At 45.2% G+C, this 27,427-nt stretch overlaps 1 protein-coding gene across 9 annotated transcripts in view; it reads right to left on the bottom strand.

The window, feature by feature from the left end:
• Window positions 1-5,904: 5,904 nt before the first annotated feature.
• Window positions 5,905-27,427, bottom strand: part of LEF1 (lymphoid enhancer binding factor 1) — a 117,827-nt gene continuing 96,304 nt past the window's right edge. For 4 of the 9 annotated variants that reach the window (XM_024741907.1, XM_024741903.1, XM_024741910.1 and 1 more), the window contains 2 exons: window positions 21,745-21,793; window positions 5,905-7,095 (listed from right to left, as the gene is read on the bottom strand). In XM_024741907.1, the coding sequence (XP_024597675.1) occupies window positions 7,016-7,095; window positions 21,745-21,793 (129 nt within the window). In that variant the 3' untranslated portion in view covers window positions 5,905-7,015. The other 5 variants (XM_024741908.1, XM_024741904.1, XM_024741911.1 and 2 more) reach the window with 3 other exon arrangements.

Genomic DNA, 27,427 nt, shown 5'->3' on the forward strand with positions numbered 1-27,427 from the left:
TTTTCTGGTTGAAGCGTCTGAAGGACCGAACCCTGAAAGCCTCACTCTGGAGCCGCGTGGAGGTTTTGCCACCTACCCCTGGGGAGGGGGATTTCCAGAGCTCTAACACCTCAGTGTTACAGCTGCAGGGCAGCCCCCCCATCCATGGATTCCTGGCGGAGCAGGAGCGCCCTGGTTGGGCCCAGGGCTGTGATTGGCCCTCTGAGTCCAGCCAGAGGAGAGGCTGTCCGCCCTGAGGCCCGCAGGTGACACCTGCTTAACTGGCATCAGGTGATGCGTGAGGGAGGGAATTGGTACCGAGCTGCCTTCCCCTCCCCCCCAACCCTGCACAGCTGGCAGAGCTTAAGCGAAGGCACACACCTCCTCGGCTGGGAACCAGCCGTGTGCGCGTGGGGGTGTTCAGAGAGTCCGCTGCCCTTTCAGCACTGGGTTTCTTGGGGGATTCTGCCGGTAGCTGGCTCGATGCTCTTAGGTCAGAGGCCTGTGTGAGTTCACGAATGCTCAAGTCTTGATTTTCTTTGTTGTCCTCCCTTGCCAGTTAAGGCTCGCACGTGTTAGGGGCTGACTCGTGCTAGCGTCGTCACGCTAGTCTGCAGTGCCAGGGGGTCTGGGGACAACACATCTCTGTCCAGCTTCTTGCTGTTTGCAGTCCCCGCCCCATCCCTGTGGTCACAGCCTCCTCACGACTCTGTGCTCCAGGGCCTCTCATCACCACTTGAAATTCCCCATCCCTGCTGCCCCGGGGGAAAGGACTGGAGGGGAGAATAGACACAGTGCTCCTAACATTTCAGAGTAAAAGTTGTGGTGGCCACAATAGTGAGTGTTGCATTCAGGTTGAAAGCGCATGGAAATGGGCCAGTTTTTTTTTTTTCCTTTCTACCAATTTTTTTTTAATTAAGGTACATTTGATTTACAGTGTCGTGGTAATTTCTGCTGTACAGCAAATGATTCAGTTATACATATTTATGCATTCCTTTTTCACATTCTTTTCCATGATGGTTTATCATAGGATACTGAATATAGTTCTCTGGGCTATACAGTAGGACCTTGTTGTTTAGGCATTCGATATATAATAGCTCACATCTGCTAATCCCAACCTCCCACTCCATCCCTCCCCCAACCCCCTTCCCCTTGGCAACCACCAGTCTGTTCTCTATGTCCATGTTTCTGTTTCATAGGCAGGTTCATTTGTGTCATGTTTTAGATTTCATGTGTGATATCATATGGTATTTGTCTTTCTCTGTCTGACTTCACTTAGTATGATAATCTCTAGGTCCATCCATGTTGCTGCGAATGGCATTATTTCATTCTTTTTTATGGCTGAGTAACATTCCATTGTATGTATGTACCACATCTTCTTTTTATCCATTCATCTGTTGATCGACATTTAGGTTGCTTCCATGTCTTGACTATTGTGAATAGTGCAGCTGTGAACAAAGCGGGGGTGTGTATATCTTTTTGAATTATACTTTTGTCCGGATATATGCCCAGGAGTGGGATGGCTGGGTCATATGGTCTATTTTTCGTTTTTTTTTTAGTTTTAGTTTTTAAAGGAACCTCCATACTGTTCTCCCTAGTGGCTGTACCAATTTACATTCCCACCAACAGTGCAGGAGGGTTCCCTTTTCTCCACACCCTCTCCAGCATTTGTTCTTTGTAGAGTTTTTTTTTTTAATTTAACTGTTTTATACAGCAGGTTCTTATTATCTATTTTATACACATCAGTGTATACATGTCAATCCCAATCTCCCAGTTCATCCCACCACCACCACCCACCCCCGCCACTTTCCCCCCTTGGTGTCCATACGTTTGTTCTCTACATCTGTGTCTCTATTTCTGCCTTGCAAGCCGGTTCATCTGTACCATTTTTCTAGGTTCCACATATATGCACTAATATACGATATTTGTTTTTCTCTTTCTGACTTACTTCACTCTGTATGACACAGCTAGGTCCATCCACGTCTCTACAATGTTAGTTGTAGAGTTTTTGATGATGGCCATTCTGACTGGTGTGAGGTGATACCTCATGTAGTTTTGATTTGCATTTCTCTAATAATTAGTGATGTTGAGCATCTTTTCATGTGCCTCTTGGCCATCTGTATGTCTTCTTTAGAGAAATGTCTATTTAGGTCTTCTGAAAATGGGCCACTTGTTGTTGTAAGGGGTGCCTGGATGGGTTGGAGTTCTGAGACCAGGCACTGAGGAAAGAAGAGTCCCAGCTAGTTGGATCCTAGGAATCGGAGCAGACACAGCCTCTGCCAGATGCTGGAATGCGGGGAACAGATGAAGTGGTTCAGCAGGCACCCCTGGGCTTTTTAAGTCCCCAGCAAGCACTGCACAGGCCTTGCTTTGTACGCTGCATGGTAGCTAGAGCTGGGCATGGAGGGCGAGCTAGATTTTGAAACCGTGGGTTGCCTTTCTCCAGCTGAGTAACGTTGATAGGACCTGTAAAAACAACAGGCCAATTTGTGGGGCTCCGTTTTACTTTGGTTGTCTTGCACCTTCTTCCTGGTGGGAGAAAATATTACTACAGTGTAGAACATAATTTAGTGATTCTACTGAGTTCAAATTCTGAGACAATTAAGTTACGAACAGAGAAGAGAACGACTATTCTCACTGCGACTACAAAGAGAAACAACAGTTGTGTGATTAAATCTGTTTGTAGGCAGTGTTCTCATTCCATCCGGCAAATAATACATTTTCAAACAACTTCTCCATGTATTTAACGGAGATCAAAATTTAACTGAGCCAGTAACATCTCAAGCTATTAGATATGAGATAAAGAAAAATATTTAATAAACACATCAGTGTAAATGACCCGATACAATCCAGACTCTGCACCCTTAGTCTGACCATTTCCTCGCTCTTTGGTCCAAATCAGAGTGGTTAGGCCTGGTTACCAACTGCTTCCACGGGCAGAAGAAAAATGCTTATATGTTCTATGGCTACAGGCATTACAAAAACAAAGTAGTATTTTTTTACATTGGGGAAAAAACTGTTTAATAACAAATTCTAAAACAATTCAAAGGGAACTTCATTTGCTAGTTATTTTGTATGTGTGGAGTGTCTCTCATTTTCCACTCGCCGTATGTTCGCGGAGGTCAGTGAGATCTTCTTCAGCCTGCGAGGGGGTGTGCGCAGAGGGATGAAGCACACAGCTCCTGGCAGCGGGCGCGGCAGACACTGTCTGGCTCCGCGCGACTCCAAACCTGGGCTTTCCCCACTGTGTACCTCCTTCCGTTATAAGCAACTGATTTTTAAAGTTTAAATTACTATTCAGGGAGAAGGATGCCTGTATATTATAACAAATGCAGGTGGTGAACAAGCTTACAAACAGCAGAAACATTTTCCTAGTGGACAGTTATTTTGGCAGAGCCCATGGGCAGGTGCTCACTCAGTAAATAGGTATTGAATGAGCGCATTGACCAGTTCTGTTTAACGCCACCTTACTGGCCTGCAGCACTGCCGACGGTAAACAAGGGGAGCATTTTTCTTCAGCTAGGCAAGTTCTAATTTAGGTTGATTCATGCTCGTGACGTTTATTTTAACTGGCTGTTTCAGTATACCCGATACATTCTCTGATCTCCCTCAAAACCACTCCTAGCTGCAGAGTAAGACAATGTAGGTTTTCCGCATTAGAGAGCTGGAGAAGTTTTGGAGGTTTGCAGCTGCCAAGATGGTATCCACTAAGTAATAGCCAACAAGACCAGTCATCTTATTTTTTTCCCGTAATACATACATAGGCATTTAGAATCCCATTCTTCTATTCATCTTAAGATGTTTGACTTCAGACTATTCAGTGTCTGTTAAAAAGCGGTTCAGATTTTGTGCGCGTATACACGTACGTATCCATGGAGGTCAGGCTTCACAGGGCAGCTCTTAAAATTTCTGTGTATGAAAGATAACATCCTGTGGCAGATGTAGCAACCTGTACAACTAGTACGTCGTGCGGAATTTAAGTTTCTCCTTTCTGTCGGGACCACGCGTCGCTCCCTCGTGACTTTGCTCCTTTAAAAAGAAAGCCACGCAGACATCTTGTTCTTGCTTGCGGGCCCCTGACCAGAAGTTTCCGTATTGTTTCAACCTTCTAGAGGAAAAGACATAGTTTCCTAACGTATAGAGGAAAAAATTGTTGTATTTAGGACAGCCATAGTTGTGAAGGTGTTCCAAGGCTCCTTCCAGCCGAACAGGTAGTTGCCAGCAACCAAACACACTAAAGCCACAAGGAAAGCGCCCCTTGCTTGGTAAGGACCGGCACATCCGCTGCGACCTCCGAGAGAGGCTGGCCGTCCTCCTCTGGCAACATGCTCCAGCCTCGAGCTCGCCGCGGGGAAGGAAGCCCAAGCCGCATCGCTGCAAGAGCAAACAGAAGCAGTGGCCGGAGGGGAGTCCCTCTGCCCCGTCGCCCCAGGAGACTGTGTCCCTTGGTCTGTGTGTGCCTCTCAGGGGACTCTTGGACTCTCCTTTCACCAAAACTGCTGCCTGCAGAAAGCAGGATTCGGGAAGAATGGGCCAGGAGTGAGCACCGTGCCATGACATCCAGGTTATCTAGGAAGAGTTATTCTGGAGGAAATATGAATAGAAAACTAGGAGGGACCAAGTTGTGGCCCGGAGGATTCAAACAACCCATTTCTTTCAATATTGTTTACCCATTTTTTGCGTCATAAAAACGTAGAGGAGGAGGAACCCAGGGAGAGGAGACTTGAGTAGGCTTTGGCTGAGGCGCAAGTCTCACAACTATCCTTGCTCTGTTCACTTGACGGACAGACTTTTATCACTAATCAGTTTCTTTCTAAGACTCAGAAGAACCAATGTGTTGCTATGACCTGTTTTTCCCCCCAAAAGTAACACCCTAGATTTTCCCTACACTTCCTTGGATCTTATAGTTAACTTCTGGAGAGAGCACGGTGGCAGCTTTAAACAGTTATAACTTCTTGGTTCATGTATGTTAAGAAAACAGAGAGAGAGTTTCAAATGAATAGGAAACCTTTAACAAGTAGGTCCCCTGAACGTAATAGATATTTTTCCCTGCTTCAAGTTTAGGACTAAATGAAGAGGAATTGGAGAGGTTCCAGAGGATACTAATGAAAATGATTAAAGGACCAATGATGAAAGGTTCAAGGAATTGGGATTACTTAGCCTGGAGAAGAGAAATTTGAGGGGTGATTTAATGGCAATCTTCAAGTACAGTATGTGGAGGGTTATTACAAGTATGGTAGCCAGCTGTTCTCCAGCTGTAGTGAAGGTTGAAAAAAGGAAACAACTAGAATTTCAGCAAGACATTGAAATGAGATCAGTGGTGTCGGTGGTTTGCAGACTAGCTCAATGGACTGTGGAAGCTTTGTGGAAGGCCATGAAATGCTGATGTTTTAAACTTAAAATATGGAGGTTCTACTAAATCCGATACCAACCTATATATATAGTATAACAAACACTTAAGGGAAAATTATGGAGTTCAAACTCAAAATTGGGAAAATGTCGTCTTTGGGAGATGAATGGGAGTTAAAGCACGGGGGTACCTTGATTCGGGGAGCCCAGTTTTGAGAACCCACAGGCTCTGACCACGGGCTGCAGCAGCACAACCTGCAGTGGCGCCGGCTGGAGCCCGTGAGGATGTCTGGGTTCTCAGGAAGGGAGAGAATCATTCCCATCTGAATCCTGTTGCCCTGATTTCCACCCACCCGTGGGAGAGGAGGAGGTGGGGTTCCAGGCTGCAGGAGGACCCCTACGGACTGCATGGCCTGGAGACGGGGGGGAGGGTGTGGGCCTGTCCCCGGGGCAGCCTCACGGGCAGCGCCCCCATCATGTGGACACACCAGCTCTGGCCTGGCCTATGGATTTAGGTCACCATTACACAACTGCAGGTTATCAGGAACTTCACTCTTTAAAAAAAAAAAAAAAGACTTGTTTTTAAATGTTTTATTACAAAGCTTTTTTTAAAAAAATGCTCAGCACGTTAACTCAAACTGGAATGACAAACGTTAGATGACAGTTTGGGGCAAAGGCTGTGCCTTGCTATTTAAAAAAAATGGGTACATCAATGCTCATTTTAACAACTGGCTTAAAATTCCACTAATTGGCTAATAAAAACAGATACAAATACAGAACATTTAAAGTAATAACAATTCAAGTGCTGGGCTTTTTACAACAAGGGGGTGAGAAGGAAAGAAATGAAAATTCACTGCAAACTGGTCTGCTGAAAGTATCTGTTAAGGTTTACCATTTAAAAAAAAGAGAAGAGATCATAAGAAAAATAAAATGAAAGAGGACTGCCAACTGCTACCCACAGAGTGGACTGGCTGTTACAGTTTACTTAGCTCTATCGGACACCTTACAAAGACAGGCTACTATTATTACAGGTAATTCACCGAGAAGCCCCTTAGCGGACAAGATATCCCTCAAAAGAAGAAGGCTTCTTTTCATTTCGTTTTTATTTCAAACTCTTCCAGATCTTTCGATTTTACTTAAACTCATCACTAGCAAAATATACAAGAAGATTAAAACTAAAAAGTGTAAATTAAAAAAATTCAAGTTTAAAAAAAAAAGAAGCAAACAAGATTGATCCTTTTGCACTGTTAAATAAAAGCTTGAGGAAAAGAGAAACAAACATGAAGCCAGAAACAAAGAGGGAACTCTTCCACAAGTTCCCTCCGGGATGCTGACGGCTGTGCTGCAGCCGCTCCCAGGGCTCGGGGCAGGCAAAAGCAGCCAAGTTACTGTCCTTGCCAGGAGGTTACAGGTATGGAGGCGGGATGCTCTGGGAAGTGCACGGCGGAGACGGGGGAGGAAAGCTGCTCAGCTGACCCAGGGCCTGCTAGCATTCTCATGTGCTTTTTTTCTTTTGAAAAAACCTTGTATGCTTTTTATTGTGGAACATGGCTCTCGCAGTAGATGAAAGGGGGGTTGGCAGTGATTGTCTTTATGGATCAGCGTCTCTAGCAGTGACCTCAGGGTGAAGTTGGTGTCATTTCTCCTTTGGGGTCGACTGGGCAAGCCGTGGAGACAGTCTGGGTGTTCAACAAGCTTCCATCTCCAGGAGAGGTCCCGGGGTCGCTGCCTTGGCTTTGCACGTGGGGAATGAGCTTCGTTTTCCACCTCAAGAAGGAACAAATAAAGTACTGTGAATGTGCCACAGACCTTTACAGATTTTAACCTCTGTTTCATACAGCACATGTCATAAGATCTCTGCATTTAATTAATCCACGTTGTTGATCTGGTGATGGCTAAAAGAGGTTGCCCTATGGTAGCCCTAAATCCTCAGACTATGTTAGAGAATAAGTGTACGTTACTGAAATGTTTACCCTGGTTCCATGTATATGTACATAAATGTACAGGGTTACGATGTGAAATACACATAATACTTTAGGTCATGGTTAAAAAAAAAAAAAATCTGTTGGAAAAACATCAGGAGGGAATGGCCAAACATGAATCGTAATGGCAGGCAATGGCCGGATCAGGGAAGACTTGTCATTCTAAAGTGTTTGTTTGGTCTTTTTAGTCCACTGTGGAGAGCCAGTGTAGGATTTTACATGAGACTAAACCACACGCAAGTTAGTTAGTGCCCCTCACACTCCTACAACAAGCCCCCTTGTGACCGGGACGGTCTATGTCCGCTCATATTCAGTCTTGAGGTGCATACGCTTCTCCAATCTCCGACTTTTCAATTCTCAAGAGTTTTTTCCTTCCTAACAACCAGGATCTCTAACGTTAGCCTTGGAATGTACACTCAACAAGTATTTAAAGGTACTGCTGATAAGAGCATTCAGAAAGGAGAATCCCTAAATCCCCAAAGCTTTAATAATCTGAGTTTTTAAAAGTGATTAAAAATAAAATATAACATTGCAACAAGGTGAGACAAAGACAAAAGGAAAGTGAAAGCATCTCCAAGGTCAACTCCTTTCTGGAGAGCATCCGCCTCCCCTGCTTCACACCTGGGGAGACTGCTTTGTCCAGCTGCAGGGAGGCACCTACTCTACCTGGGTCTGTGGCACCTCAGATGCATCTCAACTCTTTGTGCTGGCAGTGTCCTTGTTATTAGCAGACATTTCCTTTAAAAAAAAAATTAATTCTAAAAAGTGGAGTGCATTCCCTTTATGCTTTTTATTTGAGTGGAAGGACATCTTAGAGGAGAAATAAAAGGAAGCTTTGAGATAGTTTAATAATGAAAACTCAACTCAACTCTGGGTAGCGAGTTACAGTCTACACCGCGCTGTTCAGAGAAGATGGATCTGTAGCCTGGGAGCCGTGAGGACGGGGTCTGCCAATGCCTCTAAGGGGCTCAGAGAGTGCGGGGCGCAGAGTGAGCCCTGCTATTAGGGCTCTTACCAGCCACGTGTTAGCATCGTCAGAATCACGGTAACCACCACCGCTGCTGTCCCTCAAAATGACTTACCAGAGCTGAGAAGAAACTGTTTACCCGCGTGGCTAGTGAACAAACAAAACAAGCAAAAGCAAACTGGGAGGAAATCAGCTACAGAATGTTGCCTCCAACAGAATGAGGTCTTCAATGACGGTTTCAATTCCTATTCTCCTGCTTCCCCCATTTAACAGGAAAACCACACTACAGCTTTGTGGTTTTTAAACTTGACGCAGAGTAGAGATGCTTCACACAGGAAGATGGAAGAGCTGCGAAGGGCCCTGGCTTTCCAAGGAGACAGGAGCAGAGCCCGCGCGGGGGTGAAGGCAGCGCCCGCAGACTCCTATCCACACCGTGCTCGGGCTCACCGACTCTCAGAGGCCCGGTCCCGGTTGCTCTTGCTGGTGAGGAATGGCGAGCAGCCCCGGGCCAGGAGCGCACAGCAGCTGGAGACCAGTGCTGTGGTTCAGGACAGACTGGCCTCAGCCGCCAGGAGCGCCTGTCTGCTCACGGAGACAATCTGTCCCTCTGCTGGGACCCGTGCCCACCACAGCCTCAGGCTGACTCCGAAGTCAGACGATCAGCGGCCTGCGTGGCCCTGCGGCGGCCTCCACTCCTGCACTGACCACTCATCGAGTCGCCCTCTCTCCTCACGGCACCCAGAGTGCCGCCTCCTCCCGCTTCTTGAGAGCGTAACAATGTAATTACTAACCCGATCCTGGCTGGCCAGAGTGGCCATTTATCCCAAGGATGATACGCGCTTCCCGGGGAAGAATTTCGACATCTCCTAATAAAGCCAGTGCTTTCTACAGTCTCACGTTTCCCCACTGTTGTTTCGTTATCTTAGTATCCTCTTATAAATCCTCCTGAAAAGCTGGTTTCAGAGGTGCTCTGTACAACTGCCAACCAAAAAGCGACTCTTCCCCACCTGGGATGCTCTCCTTATAGTGTAGCTAGTATTTAAATAGGTGCGCAAGGAAACTGCCTATCAAGTAAGCCGCCTTATTTGAACCTGGTTGCTCCTTTAAAATATCGGGTCACCAGGGCAGACCAGTCTTACCCCCAGATGGGAGAAATGGGGGTAAAAGGCCTTGCAGTGTTGCTTTACAGACATAAAACAGGTCAAATCAAGATTCTTTTCAAGAAACCACAGGCATGAGGCTCGGGAAACTGGCGACTTCCCACATCTAAGTCTTCACGGGGGGCTGCAGCTGAAGCTGGGCCAGCCAGGCGAGCCCCGCGCAGCCCAGCCCGGCGGTGGAGTCGGTGTAATCAAAGCCGCAATTACCGCGCCCGCTTCAAAGGGAGCTCGGAGCCCCGTCTTACACGTCAGGCTTGGGCTCCCTCCACCAGCACTCACCACGCGTGGGCCACTTGCTGAGTGGGTGTGAAGGAAGCACAGGAAAACACCCTCCCCCCACCGTCCAGCTGAAGCTCCTCTCCTGGACCAGACTCCAATCTGGACAAAATATCCCACGAACCAAATGGAAGCAGGAACCCAAACAGGCGGAGTCGCTTATGAAGAGCCCAAGCGGTAAAGGGACATCTCAAGATTTCAAGAGGGACCTGCGTCTGGAAGACGACCAGCACTGACTGAGGCATTAGGGCCTTCTAGGCCTTGGCTCAAAAGATGTGATGGGAGGGAGAGGGGAAACTCCTCCTTCTTACGTGCAAACGTAAGCCTCCACTGGGAGCCAAGCGTGGGGTCAGCCCATATCCTTGAGGTCCTGCGGCCCAGCCCCCTTCCCAGGCTGTCCCCACAGCAGGAGGGGCTGCGGAAACAAGCCCCTTAGAGGCCGAGGTGGTGGCGGGAGGAGGGGCGACGCGTGACCAGGACCCACCGGCTCAGCTGGAGCCCTGCCTGTAAGCTCACTTCCCCGTCCAGAAATGGTGAGTTAACCCGAAAGGAAGCTGGTTGGAGTAAGAGCTCCTCCCTCCCCCTCCCACATGTTACTAGCAAGGAGTGGGAAACGTTCAAGTGTTTTTAGTTATGATGTGAAATTTGAGGGGAGAGTATCAGAGATCAGTCTGTGAGAGATGAAGAGAGGCGGGGGCTTTGCAAAGATCGCCCTCCTCACAGCAGCGGACTCCGCCTCACGCCTACTGCCTAAGTTCTTCTGCCCCACCTTGGGGCCATCGGACGCAAGCCTGCCATTTCAGGGCGTGAACTCCCGCGCTGCACAAAGGCGCCTGTGGACGCAGAGAGCAGACTTCCAGAGCAGGAAGCGAGCGCGACAGAGCTGGTCTGGCCCTGCTGTCCTAGAGAGAACTGCGGCATCTGGTTGCCAGCGGCTGGTGTGAGGGGCCCCTGGAGATTCCCCAGGCCTCCTGGTTCCCCATGGGTCACAGGAGCTGGTGAGGAGGAAGGAAGAAGAACAACGTGCGCCGAGCGCTGCTGTGCCAGGCGCTGGGACACGACGTCATGCGATCACGACAGCTCCGCTGACTTCAGCGCGTTTACACACAAGGATCCCGCTGCGGGAGGGGCGAAAGGCCTTGCCTAACGTCACCCAACCTACAGGTGGCAGGATTAGCTTTTGAGCCCTAAACCTACGTTCTCTCCAGCACACCTCGGGGCTAAATTATCACTCATTTGCTTCTCCTTGCCTACCTGCCTGCCGTGCCCATCACTAGTCAGCATCACTGCGGAGGTGGAGGTGGTCTCCATCTAGACCACTGCCCACCCCAAGAGGCTACGCTCTGTTTGAAAGCAGGGTGAGAGAACAAAGGGCCTAAGAAAGTAACTTTGAAAATTAAATCTCTTAAGATTGAAAGTATAACCCACAAAGGCCACCTTCAGGTCTTTGAAAGTAAGTACTACCCAGTATTTGAGAAAAAGAAGAGATGGTAACGCGTGGTTAGGAAGGTTAGTGCGGACTCTTTCTGCAGCTGAGCTAGTCCTGAAGTCCCAGCATCAAGCCAGTCAGTCCCCCAGTCGCCAGCCACAGCTCTGACACCAGATGATTCCCAGAACGTGGAGGAGGGAGGGAGGGAGTGGTCAGCGAGACAAGGGGTCACTGGCCCCGGGCTTGGATCCAGGTTATACAGACCGAGGCAGGGTCACTGAATCTATGCGGTTCCTTTCCGTGTGGTTATTCAAAGTGTAACTGTGACCAGTGAAAGCAGACTTCTTCGGCAATGCCAAGATGACGCTGAGGCAGGCCTGGAACTATTGATAAATTGCTCGAGGGGGAAATTCTGGTTTCCATCTGCAGCTGATGGTTTCTCTTCCTGATCAGCCCTTTGTGTCTCCCTGTGAGGACGTACACCACCATCGGTTGGCTGGGCCTCCCAGTGTAGGTCTCACCCACTAGACCTTCACCTCCGCTGGGAATACTACCAAAACATTCTCGAGGAAAGTTTTTTAATAAGAGACCCTCAAAACCCATTTTAATTCTGTATATTTAAGTGCTTCAGGAGGACAGTAACTATGGAGACTCATCTACCCACCTCCAAATTCTTTATCCAGTTCACCTTTCTCTACAAGTTCTCCTGCACTAAAAATGCTAACGTCACCTTCTAAAAACGAGGCAAGAGAATGAGCACACACTTCTGTGCGTTTTTCCTTTCCGCCGTCGTGTAATACGAGTCTACGTGTCTAAGTATATGGGGCCTAGGGAGGTGACAATGCGTTGTGGGTTCTGGGCATGAGCTCTGAAGACAGAGCTATCCTGAGCAAGTTACTTGAACATGCCACACCGGTTTCCTCGTCTGTGAAATGGAAATAGTTAAGTCGCTCTACCTCATAACGTGTGTTGAGGGGATGAAAGGAGATAATACACATGACAGGCTTGGTAAGTACCTGGCATCTGAAAGGGCACAATGAATGTTGGTTACTGCAGTGGGTGGAGACTTGAGTTAGAGAGAGACAGAGCCAGGTGTGAACCTGTCCCTGCTGCACACCAGCCACGTACGTGGCCCTGGACAAGTTACTGACGTTTTCTCATCCTTCAAACAGGGCAGAGATCCCTCCCCATGCAGGGCTGCCTCAAGGACGGGAATGGAGAGGCTTCTATTAGAGCACCCAGGACAGGATACGTGGTCCAGAAATGTTAGTTCCATTTCTGTTGTTCCAATCTCACACAGCATGTTCAGGGGGTAAAAGCAAGATTTATACTACTTACAGAACTTCCGGTGGAAAATTACGACCAATAGAGAATTCTGGAAAATCTCTCATGAAATATTACAAAATATCTTATCAAATAGAATGTCTGCAGAAACACACCGATAGCTGGGAAAAGTAATCCCAAGAGGGCAGCAAAAAATTTGTCATTATATTTACAGAGACTGTATCTAAAAATTTAGAAAACTTCGGGTTAGATTTGACTTAGGACTTAAGCAGAAAAGCGGGCACTACTGTTTGAGGTGCTTTCATTTTTTTTTCTCCTCGTTCTGTCAAATAGAATAGAGTGACTTTGCTAAGGCTCACAGGTAGTTCTAGGCAGGATCACCCCACTCCTCTGGATCTGCTGACTGGCAGCTTCAGACCCAAAGCACACAGCTGAGGAAAAGGAAGTGAAAAGGCCTCAGGGTCTCACTGTAGTTATCAAGAAATTCAAAAAAAAAGCATATTTACCCTTCCTAATAAGAGCACCCTCCATGTGCCAACTCAGGCCCGGTTTACTTTTAATGTATATATTATTCAAATAAGCTTTGTTTTCTGGTTCCCAAATCTACAAAATGGATCAGAAGGAAAACTACTTTAGGGGAGGGGTACACAGTCCTAGACTTCGGCAAGTCCTAGACAGAACAAGAAGACACAATAAATAGAGAAGAGCAGATATTTAAAAAAAAAAACATTATTTGGGGTCACCCAAATAATGTACCATTTACCATATGGTACATTACACTGTAGAATAATGGCATGAGGTATTAAGAAATATTTAATTGTCATGTACTCTGGTGAAGAAAGAGGTGCACTCACAAGAGTGAAAATTTAAAATTACATGTTTTGATACTTAAAGAGGTAAACCTAGAGTTCTCTGGGAAACTCTGTTATCCAGAAGGATGATTTCCCTCAAGTATCTGGATGGCTCAGTGAGAAAACATTCTCTCAAACTCAATTTGTCCAAAATAATTTTTTTATTCTACAAAGTCTTAGAATAATAGCGTGGGTCTTAATTTCATAGGGCTTCCATGAACAATCCTAAATACCACGTGTCTTGAGAGGGTTGTAATAATGAGCCTTATTCTTCTCTCCGTCTACTATTATTTTTTCATGGCACGTGATCACTCTTGCTAGCCCAGGGTCCAGTTTCCTGTTTGTTTCCCAAGGCAACTTAAATACAATTCTAGCTCTTCTGACCATTAAAGAAAGAGGGGGAAAGACTTGATGGGAAGGACACTGCAGCACAACAGAGATTTTAAAAGCTTTCACCCTATGTATGATCCTCTCCCAGTTCCTTCACGAATGCACAGTTGCCTAGATGAAATCACCCTGTATGCTGACCTAACAGGCCCAGCCACCAGCTTATTAGTGAGCCGTGGTGGACGTCTGCTGGAATGCAGCCTGCCTCCCTCTTGATTATCCCAATGCCAACACAGCCCCGGTGGGAGCGGTGAGCCCCCCACAGCTGTCTTGTACTGTGTGACCATCTGCTGTGGCCACAGTTGATTGCAGATGGGGGTAGAAGTTTGACCCAAGCTGGGCTAGCCAGAGTCCCTTCTCTGGAATTTGACTTTGTATTGGTTTATTTTTTTGGCCACGTGGCACGTGGGATCCTAGTTCCCCGACCAGGGATCAAAAGCCTGTGTCCCCTGCAGTGGAAGCGCAGAGTCCTAACCACTGGACTGCCAGGGAAGTCACCCTTCTCTGGAATTTGAAAGAGTTGTCTCTTGTGGAGACTGGTACTGTAAGAATATGTGAGCTCGAGGGGTTCTGGACACGTGGATCAAAGAACCGAGGAGGCCAATCTGCAGAAGGGGAGGATGTGATTTGGGGGAGGGGCAGATATGAGAGACAGCAGAAGCGTCTGGACGGTTTTCCAAGCCCACCTTCTAGTGCTCCGCGCGACGCTCCTGCACCCTTAAATAGAGGCGCTCAGCCTCGCGGGGTCTGTTTCTGCTCCTTGTGATGAAAAGGCTCGCGTCTCATGAGCGCGCGTAAGGCATTCTGGAGAATGATTAGAACGTGAAAACCTGCGGTCCACGCACCGCTTGGTCTAGCCACACGGTGCCGTGAGGCAGCCATCTCCGTTTCAGACAGCGTGCCCAAGGCTGCCCTTGCTATCAGTGTCTGAATTTTCCTGCTGAATGGTCTTACTAGGGAGTCCCTAGTAAGAACCCTGCAGTCCAGTGTCATTGCCGTGTGAATTCTCTACAAGTTTTCCACTAACTCACGACACGTCTCGCAGGGGTTTGCAGCCAGACGTTAGAGGAGGGGAACACGGGTAGGCTACCACCCCAGGCAGGGACAGACCTCCGTGTCCTAGGCACAGCACACCTGCGATCCTGACAAGACAAATGACGCGCCTGCGGTCGTTTCCATCAGGATCCAGACGCTCGGCCAACTGGCGGGCGAGGTCCTGCACTGGCTGGGCCACCACTCAGAGGACGCTCAGGAGGAGCTTGGGGACAGCACTGAGCAGGGTGCAGGCGGCCGTGCTGGTCTCCCACCTCCGGATGTGAGGCTCCCTTCCCAAGAGCTCCTAACTCTGCCGTCTCCTGTGTGGTTAGTGGCAGTTCTAGGCTAAGTGCCTGACACACTTAGCGCCTCATCGTGTGACAAAAAGATGAAGGATGGAAAACGGTGTAGTTTTTTCACTTTCTCATTATCAAAGCCTTAATTTTTCTCTGAGACTTTGGACAAGCCTTACCATTTCTCTAGCTGCTTCCAACTTTACTACTTTGTAAGCACTTGGCTTTGCTTTCTAACTAGATATGCCAACCTAGGAACAAATACCCAGAGGCTCACTGATACTTACTTAATGGGGGTGACTGCATACGTACTTAGGGAACAGAGTTCAGAGCAAAGATTAGGCAAAAGCATCAAGTTCCCCAGGGTGAGCTTCAAAAACTATACGAAATAAATGTTTTTCTCAAGGAGACTGCTGAAAATATTTAGACCTCTCCCTGACTCTTAAGAGGACAGGGCTAAGTCCCGAGCTTCAGACAACGCTCCTAGAAGACCTTCAGGGTCACAGTCCTCTCGCTAGTCCTGCACGTGACTCCAGTCTATAATGGAAAGCTAGAGACAATTTTTTTTTTTTTTTTTTCGGGAACGCAGGCCTCTCACTGTTGTGGCCTCTCCCGCTGCGGAGCACAGGCTCCGGACGCACAGGCTCAGCGGCCATGGCTCACGGGCCCAGCCGCTCCGCGGCATGTGGGATCTTCCCGGACCGGGGCACGAACCCGCGTCCCCTGCATAGGCAGGCGGACTCTCAACCACTGTGCCACCAGGGAAGCCCTAGAGACAATATTTTTAAAGATGTAAATCCAAGCGCTGCACAATTAACTATTGCATTCTATATTATACTAGAAATTACTTCTCCCACACACCTCTTGGCACCAGGGAAATAAAGGCGAATGTTTTTATTTAGTAAAAAATATATACTAATTTCTCAGTTCAGCAAGTGTACAAGCTGAAGATTATGCCAAGGCTAAAATCATAGTGTCCAGAAGAAGTATGTCTGTATGTGAGTGCCTGTATGTATCTCTGGGTGCGTTTAACCAGAGATTTTTTGCTTTTAAAAAAAAGATAGCTTGTTTCTACTTTTAAACTAGACCTTTGACGTTATATAATCAAATGAAATACACTGAAATATCATAAGAGTATCTTTTCAATCTATATAACTTTAAGATAGTGGACTTTTTATGTTTTGCTAAAGTAAATATTAGTAAACCAACCTGTAAAGTTAAGTTTTTAAGTTAGTAAACTCAGAATGGTAATTCTCTCCAGCTTTTCAAAAATTCGAATTCTCTGCTTCTTTAATTCTTTATGAATCTTGATCAAGTCAGGAAGAAAGGGAAGTTCAGTATTTGATGATAATCTCTGACTTCTGACAAACTCTTGACGTTACATATTCCAAATGAAACGTGCACCAACATACTGGAAACTCAAAGAAAGCAACTCGAGCATCGTTCTATTAAACTCAAGAATTCCCCCATGACTGGGCACGCAAGTGTTACCTACTGCAGGAGGCCTTCCTTGAGCTCGCTCTGATTTCCGTCATCTTTGTTTTTACACACTGCACTGTAGGCACTTCCTTGGTAGCGTAAAACATATTATTTTATAATTATCCATTTGTACGTCTGCATCCTCTTAAACTGGGAGCGCCTCTGGTAACGGACAGGGTCCGTTTGGCAAGTAACCCCACTGCCTAGAGCAGCTCTGGCTTGCAGGAGCAGGCCTCACTGGATGTTGGCAGAATGAATAAATAAACAATTGGCATTTTATGATATTGGCCATCACAGGAGAACGTGTGTAAGTCTCACTGCCTGAGGCCCTGGGCTCCCAGCTCCCACAAGTGGCAAGTTAGTTAAAAAAGCTAAGGATGAATCTGGATTTCCTGAATGATCCCACAGCTTGGGGATCACCTCCAACTTGGAGGGATGTCTTTTAAGGATCCCGTTTCCAATAATCCTAAAGTCTGCTGCAAGGTGTTGACACTGGGTTAACGCTAATTTCTTTGTTTCAACTTGATTTCACCAGAGTGAATATTCTTATAGAATACACAAAAGTGGAAACTCACAGGGAGATGGGGACACAGCTGGGTATATGAAGCAATTGCAATGGCATTTCCCACCATTGGGAAATGATAAAGTATTAAGTGAAACTCATGTCTTTCAAGGAACAGAAACAAGTTTTCAGAGGGCTTTTGTGTTCACAGAGGAGTCCTTTCCTGATGGGTGGGGTCTTTTCCTTATAGTCCGCTGTCCCACTCTAGTTCAGAGTACTGAGAGTTCCCTAGCATTTGAGCTACACCATGGATTGTCTAAGCTCAGTGATCTAATAGGAATTTCCTTCAAGGGCAGCAGGATTGTTAAGTTTCGCTGTGCAGAAAGAAACCCTCTCAAAAGTCTCTTCACGTTGGAGTCAACGGCATCCTCCCTGTCTGGGCACTGCGCTCCGTTAGCTTTACCTTCCTGCAGGGAGGGCCGTGACTTTAGAACTTCCCTTCAGAACTGAAAGCAAGTCCTGTGAGCTTTCACGGACACTATGTGCAGGAGCAAGTCTAATCAAACATTTCAGCTGTCTTCGGCTTTTTTATAAGGTGGAGCCAGCACTAGCGGGACTGAAGTCTGGCAAACAAGGAGCCACGTGACGGCATCAGTGGAGAAGCAAAGCCCCAAACTAGAGGCAGTGCTTCTGGGCACTCATCCTGTGGAGGGGGAGGATAGGCAGAAAGTGATCTATACAGGAATTGAAGAGCAAGCACATCGTGGACAAGTCGTTTTCAAGATCATACAGGTGCCTTATAGTTATACAGAGCCACTCAGACCTAGAATGAGGACGACAAATTAGTAAACAAAAAAGAGACCCGAGTCCCTTTACTAACACTGGGAGGCAGTGCAGCCCGCGGAAGCACAAAGCAGACCAGGACGTTGGGACCTGATGCGGCCGGGTGCGTAGAGGCCAGCAAAGCGCCCCTTTCACTTGTGCGGAGGAACCAGTCTCCAGCTTACACCTACTGCCCCGGGGCCATACAGCACAGGGAGGGCTAATGTGAGAGCCCGTGTGGCCTCACTCCTGGTCTAGTCTAAGCTCTTTCTACAACAGGGTGCTCTGTTGGCCTGGTCTTTCGTTTAGAACAATACACACAATACCCCTCCAGGGAAAACAGCTGGTTATTACTGAGTGTCACCTCCTCAGAAGGGCCTTTCATAATCTTCAAGCCAAAGCCGACCCTCAAGTCACTCCCTGTCTTATTTTTATTATAGCGCTTACACTTTCCTGTTTGCTTTAAATCAACTGCTGTCCCCGAGATGTAAGCAGTACAGAGCGGGGAGCTTCTGAGCCTCGTTCGATACTGTATTTCCAGTATTATGGAGCTAACTGGCATTTATAAAGTGCTCATTAAATGCGGAATAATGACTAAACAAGTCAACTACTACACAGATAGAAGTTTCTGAATTCCTAAAACAAAGAAGGGGATGGGGAAACGGTAGGGATAGTATCATTCCTAATTTGCGGAAATCTTTATGAATGCAAATCTGACCTTCTCTCTGCTTAGTAATTCTTATCAGATGACTGCCAGTGCCGCTCTCTACAACAGGATAGTGGGGAGGACAGAACTTCAAAGGCTGCATGACTGATCCAGCAACGAGAGGGGAGAGGAACACTGGAGACACTGATTAAGTGCAGCCCAGCCGACGGGAGCCTCACTGGTCGCTGGTGAAAATATTTTTCTTGCGGGGAGCGGGGGAGACTTTGTTGTGTTTTTCTGGGACAGGGCAGAGGGGACACACCTTTAGAAAAACGAGTTAAGTGACAAGAAAACACCATGATCACTGTAACATTATTTTAAAAAGAGATATTTGGCATACATTCTAGGACAAAAATGCATTCAGCCTAATCGTCTAATTTAAAATACTACATAAGGTTAATCATTAAGGATTGAAAACCAAGTATCAAAGTGTGAAGCAGAGAAATACATTTCTGCATGATTTTTAATAGAAATAGCATTAAAGATTTTGGTGCAAACAGAGGACACGGTAAAATCAGCGAATGTTGGTCCTTAGCATGGTATGCTTATCAGGGTTTTCTGTTTCGAGGCAGAGCATAAAAAGCGCTGCTGTCCATACCTAAGTGTTTAGTCATTAAAAGGACAATATTCTTCTAAAAACACGCAAAGAAGAAGTACAAGAGCCTGTGCTTGCTACTAAAATTACTTCTGAACTATGATGCCATGAGCACCTGGGGGCAGAGCCTGTGCTCCTATAACCAAGCTGGGGGGCCAGCTCAGAAGAGGTCATCAATTAATAGCCGTTAAGTTGAATTAAATATGAACATCATCTGAGACATTATTTTTCTGATACCTTGTTTGGTCACCTGTATGAAGGGCTGATCTTCTTGTCAGCTGGAGAAAAGCCTACCACTCAGCGCTAGTTTAGAAGACTTTTGATACCGTAAAACAACAATGATGACATTTTGAAGAACCTGGGGAACGTGAATAAAGATGAGGAAAGTTTCACAGAGGAGAAGGCAGCTGCATTAGGTCTTTGGGGTGGCGCCTAGGGAGGGAGGGAGGCCACATACGATAAACAAAGAACCCTAGCGGGTGGCGGTTATTGTTCCCATTTTACAGCGGAGGAAAATGAAGATTAAAAAGCTCACGCAGATTGCCGGGGCAAACAGCTGATGTGAAATTCATACCTATTTGGTACCCCAATCTCTGCAGATTCCCCTGGGAAGGTCTGCTGAAATTTGAGTTCTGAAAGATTAAGCGGTCATCTGGTTCTAGTCAAGAATGAAGTGACCCGCAGGCTAATGCTCTTCTCCTAAGAAACACCACCCTCAGGCAGAGGAAACGGGCTTTCCAAGCACAGGGACAGCACGTGCCGCGGCCTCCATCTGTCTCAGGGACGGCAAATAATTTTGTTTGGACTGAGCCCAAGACGCATGGTTGGAGGTGAGGCGGGTCAGAGAGTGGAACCCCCCCAGGACAGGGGAGACGCAGATCCACACTGACGTGGTCTGCACTGCGTCCCTCAGACAGTGGGGAGCACTGAGCGTTTGTAAGTCGGGAAGTGACACAATCCGTTTGTGTTTCAGCCGATCCCTCTGGGAGCAACACAGAGGATGAACTGGCAGAAAGGAAGTCTGGAGGCAGGAAAATTATCCAAAGGCTTATTACAATAATCCAGATGGCAAGTCTGAGCACCTGAGCTGGGGCTGTGAAACTGCTGAGTGTGAGAGGAAAGACTCGAGACAGACCCAAAAGATAGAGATGACGGGACTGGGATGGGGGTTCCTAGAGAGAACAGAGTCAAAGGGAGCGCCTCTGAGAAGAACTGTCGCAGTGTAGACACACTGTGAACTCAAAGCCTAGCAAAGACGGAGGCAATTTACAAAGCCAGGTTCCCGCCAGGGATGGTGGTCAAGTGGTCAAAAATCAAATAACTGCAATAAAAAGAAATGAAATAAATATCACCTATAAAGATGAGAGTGAGATCTAGCAATGGCTACCAATAAAGAACTTGAGAGAATACAGTTAATAAGTCCCCATGCCACATTTTTAAATTAACAGGTAAAATGAAGCATCCCTCTCTTTCTCACTAGAAACAATACATTACTTTTTAAGCCTCTATATATCATCTCAACTGAGAAAAAGTCTCTATACCACAAAACCTTCCAGGTCCTGGGCCAGCCTGAGCTCCTCCAGTGCAGCCCTTGGGTTTGCAGAGTAAGATGGCATTTTGCCGGGTTTTGTTATTTGTTTGTTTCTGAAGCAGGCAGATTTGCCACTGGTCAGTAAGGAATGGCTGACAAGAGTTAGGGGAAAGGGAACAGAGAAAGATTAAAGGGGCAAAAAGGGGAAGAAGAGAAGAGAGAGACACATACTATATTGCAAATCCAGAGCCGGTATAAAAACCATCAGATGTTTTAAAGCACTAATTTGATTTTGGTGGTCTTTCCTCTTTAAAGGAGCAACGCTGAATGGCATCAGTATAAGCAAGAAGATTCACAAGCAAGTGCCTCTGTTTATAACTAACGTCAGCAGTAGGACCAGAGAGTCGTTCTTACCATGTTTCAGATGTAGGCAGCTGTCATTCTTGGACCTGTACCTGCAGAAAATTGTGTCTTTAACAAATTTTTATTGAAGAGGTTTTTGTACATTCCAAATACGTAGTAGCTACAATATAATGTGGAGCTGTTTGCTTTATTTTTTTATGGTTCTTATACCAGCCAGTTTTATTTGTGCCGTACAATAGAGGCCTTATCTTTTATGAAAGAAAAGGGGAAATAAACTGGACCTCACTGATCGATGCCTTGAATTAATGTACACGAAAGATAAACCCTATCATCATGTTTTATATCTTTAAATAACCCCAAACCATAGAAAGGATTCTCAAGGGGATATAAGGTAGCATATCAGAGAGTCATAAAAAACTGTATTGTAAGGAGTTTTGCAAATAGAAGAACAGAAGTGTTAAAGAAAAGAGAGCACAGACAACAAAAGCAAAAACAAAACCTTAAAAACAACCACAGTTAGCAACCAGGAATCCAGGTGACAGGGTTTGCAAGAGCTTTTTAGGTGTACCTTCCCATAGTCACATTTAAAAGAAAGGTCTTTCAAACATTTTGAAAGAATCTCAGGAAGAAAAGCAGAGTTCAAGAATCATACGTTATAGCTGAAGAATAAAGCAGCATGTAGAAAGATGCAGACTACTTTAAAAGGTGCTTGTCAGAAGCACGAGAATTGGCTGGAAAGTCACATGGCGCCTACCTGATGTAGATTCCTGGAGCTTCTCTCTCTTCCTCTTCTTTTTCTTACCCTGGAAGAAGACAGGTACAAGTTCATGTTATAGACTGTACTGTGAACACACGGGTGAACGTGATACAAAAGGACCAGCAGGCCGTCAACCAAGAGATCAAGATGCCTCATTCTCTCTCTCTTTACCTTCTGTACCTAGAAACAGGGCAAGAGAAAGAAATTCTTATCTGCGACCTCTGTAGCTTCGCATTTAATGTCATCAGTACCGTACTGATGTAAGCAGTGGTCACACACACACACACACACACACACACACACAGGATGATGATGTCCTAGGGCTGTGGCCACAGACCCCTCCGCCCCCCGCCCACCTTCAAGGAAAGCCCGCTTCATAAGGAGGCCCCGCTTTTACTGCTAAGCCCCACACTTAGGACCCACTTCTGGTAGTGTCGATGACAAATCTTCCTCACTGTGAATTCCACCATCTAATTAAAAATCCACAATGTTAACTGAGGCCCCTCAGCTCCCATGGCACAGACAAGATGTAACTGAAGACAGCAGTAGAAGGGTAAGCTAGAACCTGAGAAAATTTAGAAGGTAATTTTAAAGACTTATTTATGGCAGTTAAGGACCCTGCTTCCTAAAACAAACACAATAACGTGAATATGCCTGCAATTTAAAATACGTTTCAAAATCATCTTAATCACAAATTTATAATTTTAGGTCCCTCTGGTAGTAGTTTAATTTTCTGTTTTTCTTCATAATTACTTTCCCCTCAAAAAATAACTGTAATAGGGCATAGACACAGCATGTATTTGATTTACATGAATAGTAAATGACCAACCTGGATTAGGATGGTCTTTTCAAATACGTGTCATAGGACACCTATCACATCCAGTATGCCTGCTGTAATAATCACATTCACAAAAAAATAAAACCATAAGATTATACTGAGTATATTGTGTGAATATATAAAAGTATCTATTTTTATGCACCTCGATAGTTTTTCTTCATGTCACATGACCCGACCACTGAGGCTTTATATCTTCAGAAGGTGGACTGAAACTAACCTCACAAACACTAAGGCAAACAACAGATATTAGTGACCTGGGGAAACGGCATATCAAAAATAATGGAGTCTTCTTTCAGAAGATTACGGTGCTCCAGGAGGAGGAGAGTGGACAAGGGGCATCTGCTAGCTCCCTTTCAAATGCAACGACTGTGGTTTCCAGAAGGTGCAATAAGGTTGTTTCCTGTGTCTGGAGCCTTCTTCCTCACCGTCTCCTAGCTCCCATTTGCCCTTTAAGACTCACCTCGGGTGTCGTCTTGTCCAGGACCCTCCTCTCCCCCGCCACTCCACCCCACCCCACCCCGCCCCCCGACGTCAGCCCCAGGCAGGGCTCACCACCATAACGTAACTCCGCACAGGTGTCATGAGGGGCTGTGGCCCTGGACCCCTCAGCCACATGGCTATCGGCTCACACGAGCACCGCCCAAGTCGCAGCACATCTCTGCCACCCAGCACATGCCTAGCACGTGCCTAGAACATGCGACCGTGCCCTGACATGTCGGACTGATGTTGCTTTGTGAAATAACCTGTACTATATTCTAGGTATACATCAGTGCTTCAAGAGAACTTACATTTATGGTAGACAAAAGGACCTAAGGAGTTTGGATGTATTCATATCAGCTTAACACAAAAACAAAAATTCATGTGTAGTAAACACATATAAAATTTTCATTAAAATCATATATAGTACTTGGGTTTTAAGCACCACATTTAAAAGCTCTAATAATATAAATAATACACCTAAGAAAATATGTGCACTGATTTATGAAAACATGAAAGTTATAAAAACAAGCTGAAGTTATAAAATCTACAATGCCATAGAATAGGACAACTTGATATTAAGTCTTTGAGATATATATTTAATATGATTGCAGTGAGCATCAGGATATCATTCTGACAATGAAATGCTAAGATACAGGGCATGCATCTTATTTAGACTGTATTCCTGTACTCTTATTTTAAGAATACTATAATATCTTTAGCTAAAGTGATACCACTTGACTTACTTCTGTTTGCCTTAGTAATTAATAGGCTTATTTTGATTGTTATAGACATTTTAAGTAACAAAGCTGGGCTTCCCCTTCATTCAAAGAGATCCTAAAATCAAGTTACGCAAACAATTTCCTTTAAAAGTTGCGCAGAGGAAAATCTTTAAAGGTAAATTCACATAACACCGGTTTTCTTTAAAACTACTCTCTTCCCGTCTCTCCACATGGAGAAGAGGGGAGAGAGCAAGAGGGAGAGAACGTGTGTTTCTTTTATCTCTTTTTAAAAGTGGAAACTCACTCCTTAAGGATCAGAAACAGAAACTTCACTCAAAGACATGATATCATTCATATATGTGGAATCTAAAATACAACACACATAAATCAGGAGGTTGGGATTAACAATATACACACTACTATATATAAAATAGATAAGCAACAAGGACCTACTGTATAGCACAAGGAACTCTACTCAATACTGTGCAGTAACATATGGGAAAAGAATCTGAAAAAGAATAGATCTATGTATAAGTGAATCACTTTGCTGTACACCTGAAACTAACACAACACTGTAACTCAACTATACTCCAGTATAAAACAAAAATAAATAAATAAATAAAAAGGATGAGTTTGAAAAAAAATAAAATACAACACAAATGAACATATATCTATGAAATGGAAACAGACTCACAGACATAGACAACAGACTTTTGGTTGCCAAGGGGGAGGGGGCGATGGGGAAGGGATGGACTGGGAATTTGGGATGAGCAGATACAAACTATTATATACAGGATGGATAAACAACAAGGTCCTACTGTATAGCACAGGGAGCTATATTCAGTATCCTGTGATAAACCGTAATGGAAAAGAATATGAAAAATAATATATATATATGTATAACTGAATCACTTTGCTGTACAGCAGAAATTAACACTGTAAGTCAACTACACTTCAAAAAAAAAAAGACAGTCAACACGCAACACTAAGTCTATGCAAAGTCACAGCACAGCAAAGCTCTCCCAGAGGTCAAAGAAGGAAGGCCACTCCCCGCTATAAGGCCAACCACATCCAAAAGAGATCCAGGACGGGGTTAGAGGAGGACCCTTCTGAAACCCCTTAGGTGGGGGACTGATCTTCCCACTTAAAGGGCATCACGAAGGCTCTATCCAGAAAATACTAATTACGGCCCAGAGGATGGAAGCCCAGTTCAGGGAGAAAAGTCTTCAACTAAAGCAGGCTTCCTAAAAAGGTCCTGGAAGACTGAGCTGGTCCACCTGGAGGAGGAGGGAAATGGCATAGACTGTGAAGTCTGGGGGACCTGGGTGTCCCTGGTAGCTTAGCCACTACCTGGCCCTGGACCAATTACCGAACCTCCTGACAATTTAATTTCCCTCATCTGTAAAATACAATAATACTGTTGATGCCACAGGACTATCAGAAGGACTAGAAAATAACACGAAAAGCATTTAAGACAGCTCTTGACCATTGGCATATAGCACTGCGCTGGCCAAAGAGTGCATTAGCGTTTTTCCATAGCACCTTACAGTACAACCCAAACGAACATTTTGGCCAACCCAAGTAGTTATTTAAAACAATCAGGACAACAGTTCAGGAGAGATGATGAAGCTGCTGCTCCCAAGTCATGAAAGGAGGACTCTTACTTCCTATGTCATAGTTGTATCCAATGTTTAAGCTCCAAATCCTGACCAGTAGTGACTTGGCCACACACTGGCCACACACTGATTTACATATTGATTCATGGCTTCACCCTCGCCCTATTTTTTTAAAAAATTTTATTTATTTATTTATTTATGTATTTATTTAACATCTTTATTGGAGTATAACTGCTTTACAATGGTGTGTTTCTGCTGTATAACAAAGTGAATCAGCTATATGCATACATATATCCCCATATCCCCTCCCTCTTGCGTCTCCCTCCTGCCCTCCCTCCCTATCCCACCCTCTAGGTGGTCACAAAGCACCGAGCTGATCTCCCCGTGCTATGCGGCTGCTTCCCACTAGCTATCGTTTTTACATTTGGTAGCGTATATATGTCCCTGCCACTCTCTCACTTCATCCCAGCTTACCCTTCCCCCTCCCCGTGTCCTCAAGTCCATTCTCTACATTTGTGTCTTTATTCCTGTCCTGCCCCTAGGTTCTTCAGAACCATTTTTTTTTTCTAGGTTCCATATATATGTGTTAGCATACGGTATTTGTTTTTCTCTTTCTGACTTACTTCACTCTGTATGACAGTCTCTAGGTCCATCCACCTCACTACAAATAACTCAGTTTCGTTTCTTTTTATGGCTGAGTAATATTCTATTGTATGTATGTGTCACATCTTCTTTATCCATTCATCTGTCCATGGACACTTAGGTTGCTTCCATGTCCTGGCTATTGTAAATAGTGCTGCAGTGAACACTGGGGTGCATGTGTCTTTTTGAATTATGGTTTTCTCAGGGTATATGCCCAGTAGTGAGATTGCTGGGTCATATGGTAGTTCTGTTTCTAGTTTTTTAAGGAGCCTCCATACTGTTCTCCATAGTGCCTCGGCCTTTTAAAAAAGGACAATTCCATTTAATGTGAAGTCTGTCCTAGTGGGCACTCTGAATGCTTTTCTCACAAGAAACATGAAAATGATCTTCAAATTTTTAAATTAAGAGCTTAAGTAATCAAAATCATTCCCCTCTATAAAACAGGATACAACTAATATCACTTATAATAGTCTTTCTCAGTAGTTTTTGCTGTATCAAGACTACATGAGTAAGGTATTCAAACTCTGAAGTAATAAAATAATTGGTAATATAAATGAGGTATTTTTTTCCCAATGAAATTAGTACAGCTTAAAAATATGATAATACCTACTCCATCTGAATAAAATATATAATAGGCATCAGGGTACGTTAATATGAAACGAACAAAAAAATGGTTTTTTTACCCAGTTTTAATTAGTCTGTGCAAAACAGTCACTGGAATATATTGTTTGTAAGAAGTGTAAAATAACACAATCCATTTTGGAAAGACATCTGACAATATATATCAAGAGGCTTTAAAATATTTATAATCTGTACTCAGCAATTTCACTAGTGTTTCACTACAATTTCACTACTGTGAGTCTATCCTGTAGAAATAAGTCCTAAAACAATCCACTGCAGGATAATTTCCAATTATTAACAAAACAATAGCCAATGTCTAAAAAGCAGGGAAAAAATGGTTAATTGTGACATTCACTCAGTGAAATACTGTATACGTGTGAAAAGTGATATACAGAAACACTAGGCTGTAACAGAAGAATGCTGATTACAGAGAAGAGCAAGGAGCATGATGCAAGAGCGTATGTAATACACAGCCACCCACCCACACATATCCACGTAAAAGATAAAAAGCTATGCACAACACACCTCTGTAAAAAGCAATTATACTCCAATAAAGATGTTAAAAAAAAAAAAAAGATACGCCCAGAAAAAATACCCGAAGGTAGTATAACTAGTTATTACTAATGCTGCCTTCACATGATGAGATTATATGCTTTTTAAAAAATCTTTTTCAGGCTTCCCTGGTGGCGCGGTGGTTGGGAGTCTGCCTGCCGATGCAGGGGACGTGGGTTCGTGCCCCGGTCCGGGAAGATCCCACGTGCCGC

This window comes from Neophocaena asiaeorientalis, unplaced genomic scaffold (assembly GCF_003031525.2).
Source record: "Neophocaena asiaeorientalis asiaeorientalis breed wild unplaced genomic scaffold, Neophocaena_asiaeorientalis_V1.1 scaffold534, whole genome shotgun sequence".
Classification (NCBI taxonomy): domain Eukaryota; kingdom Metazoa; phylum Chordata; class Mammalia; order Artiodactyla; family Phocoenidae; genus Neophocaena; species Neophocaena asiaeorientalis.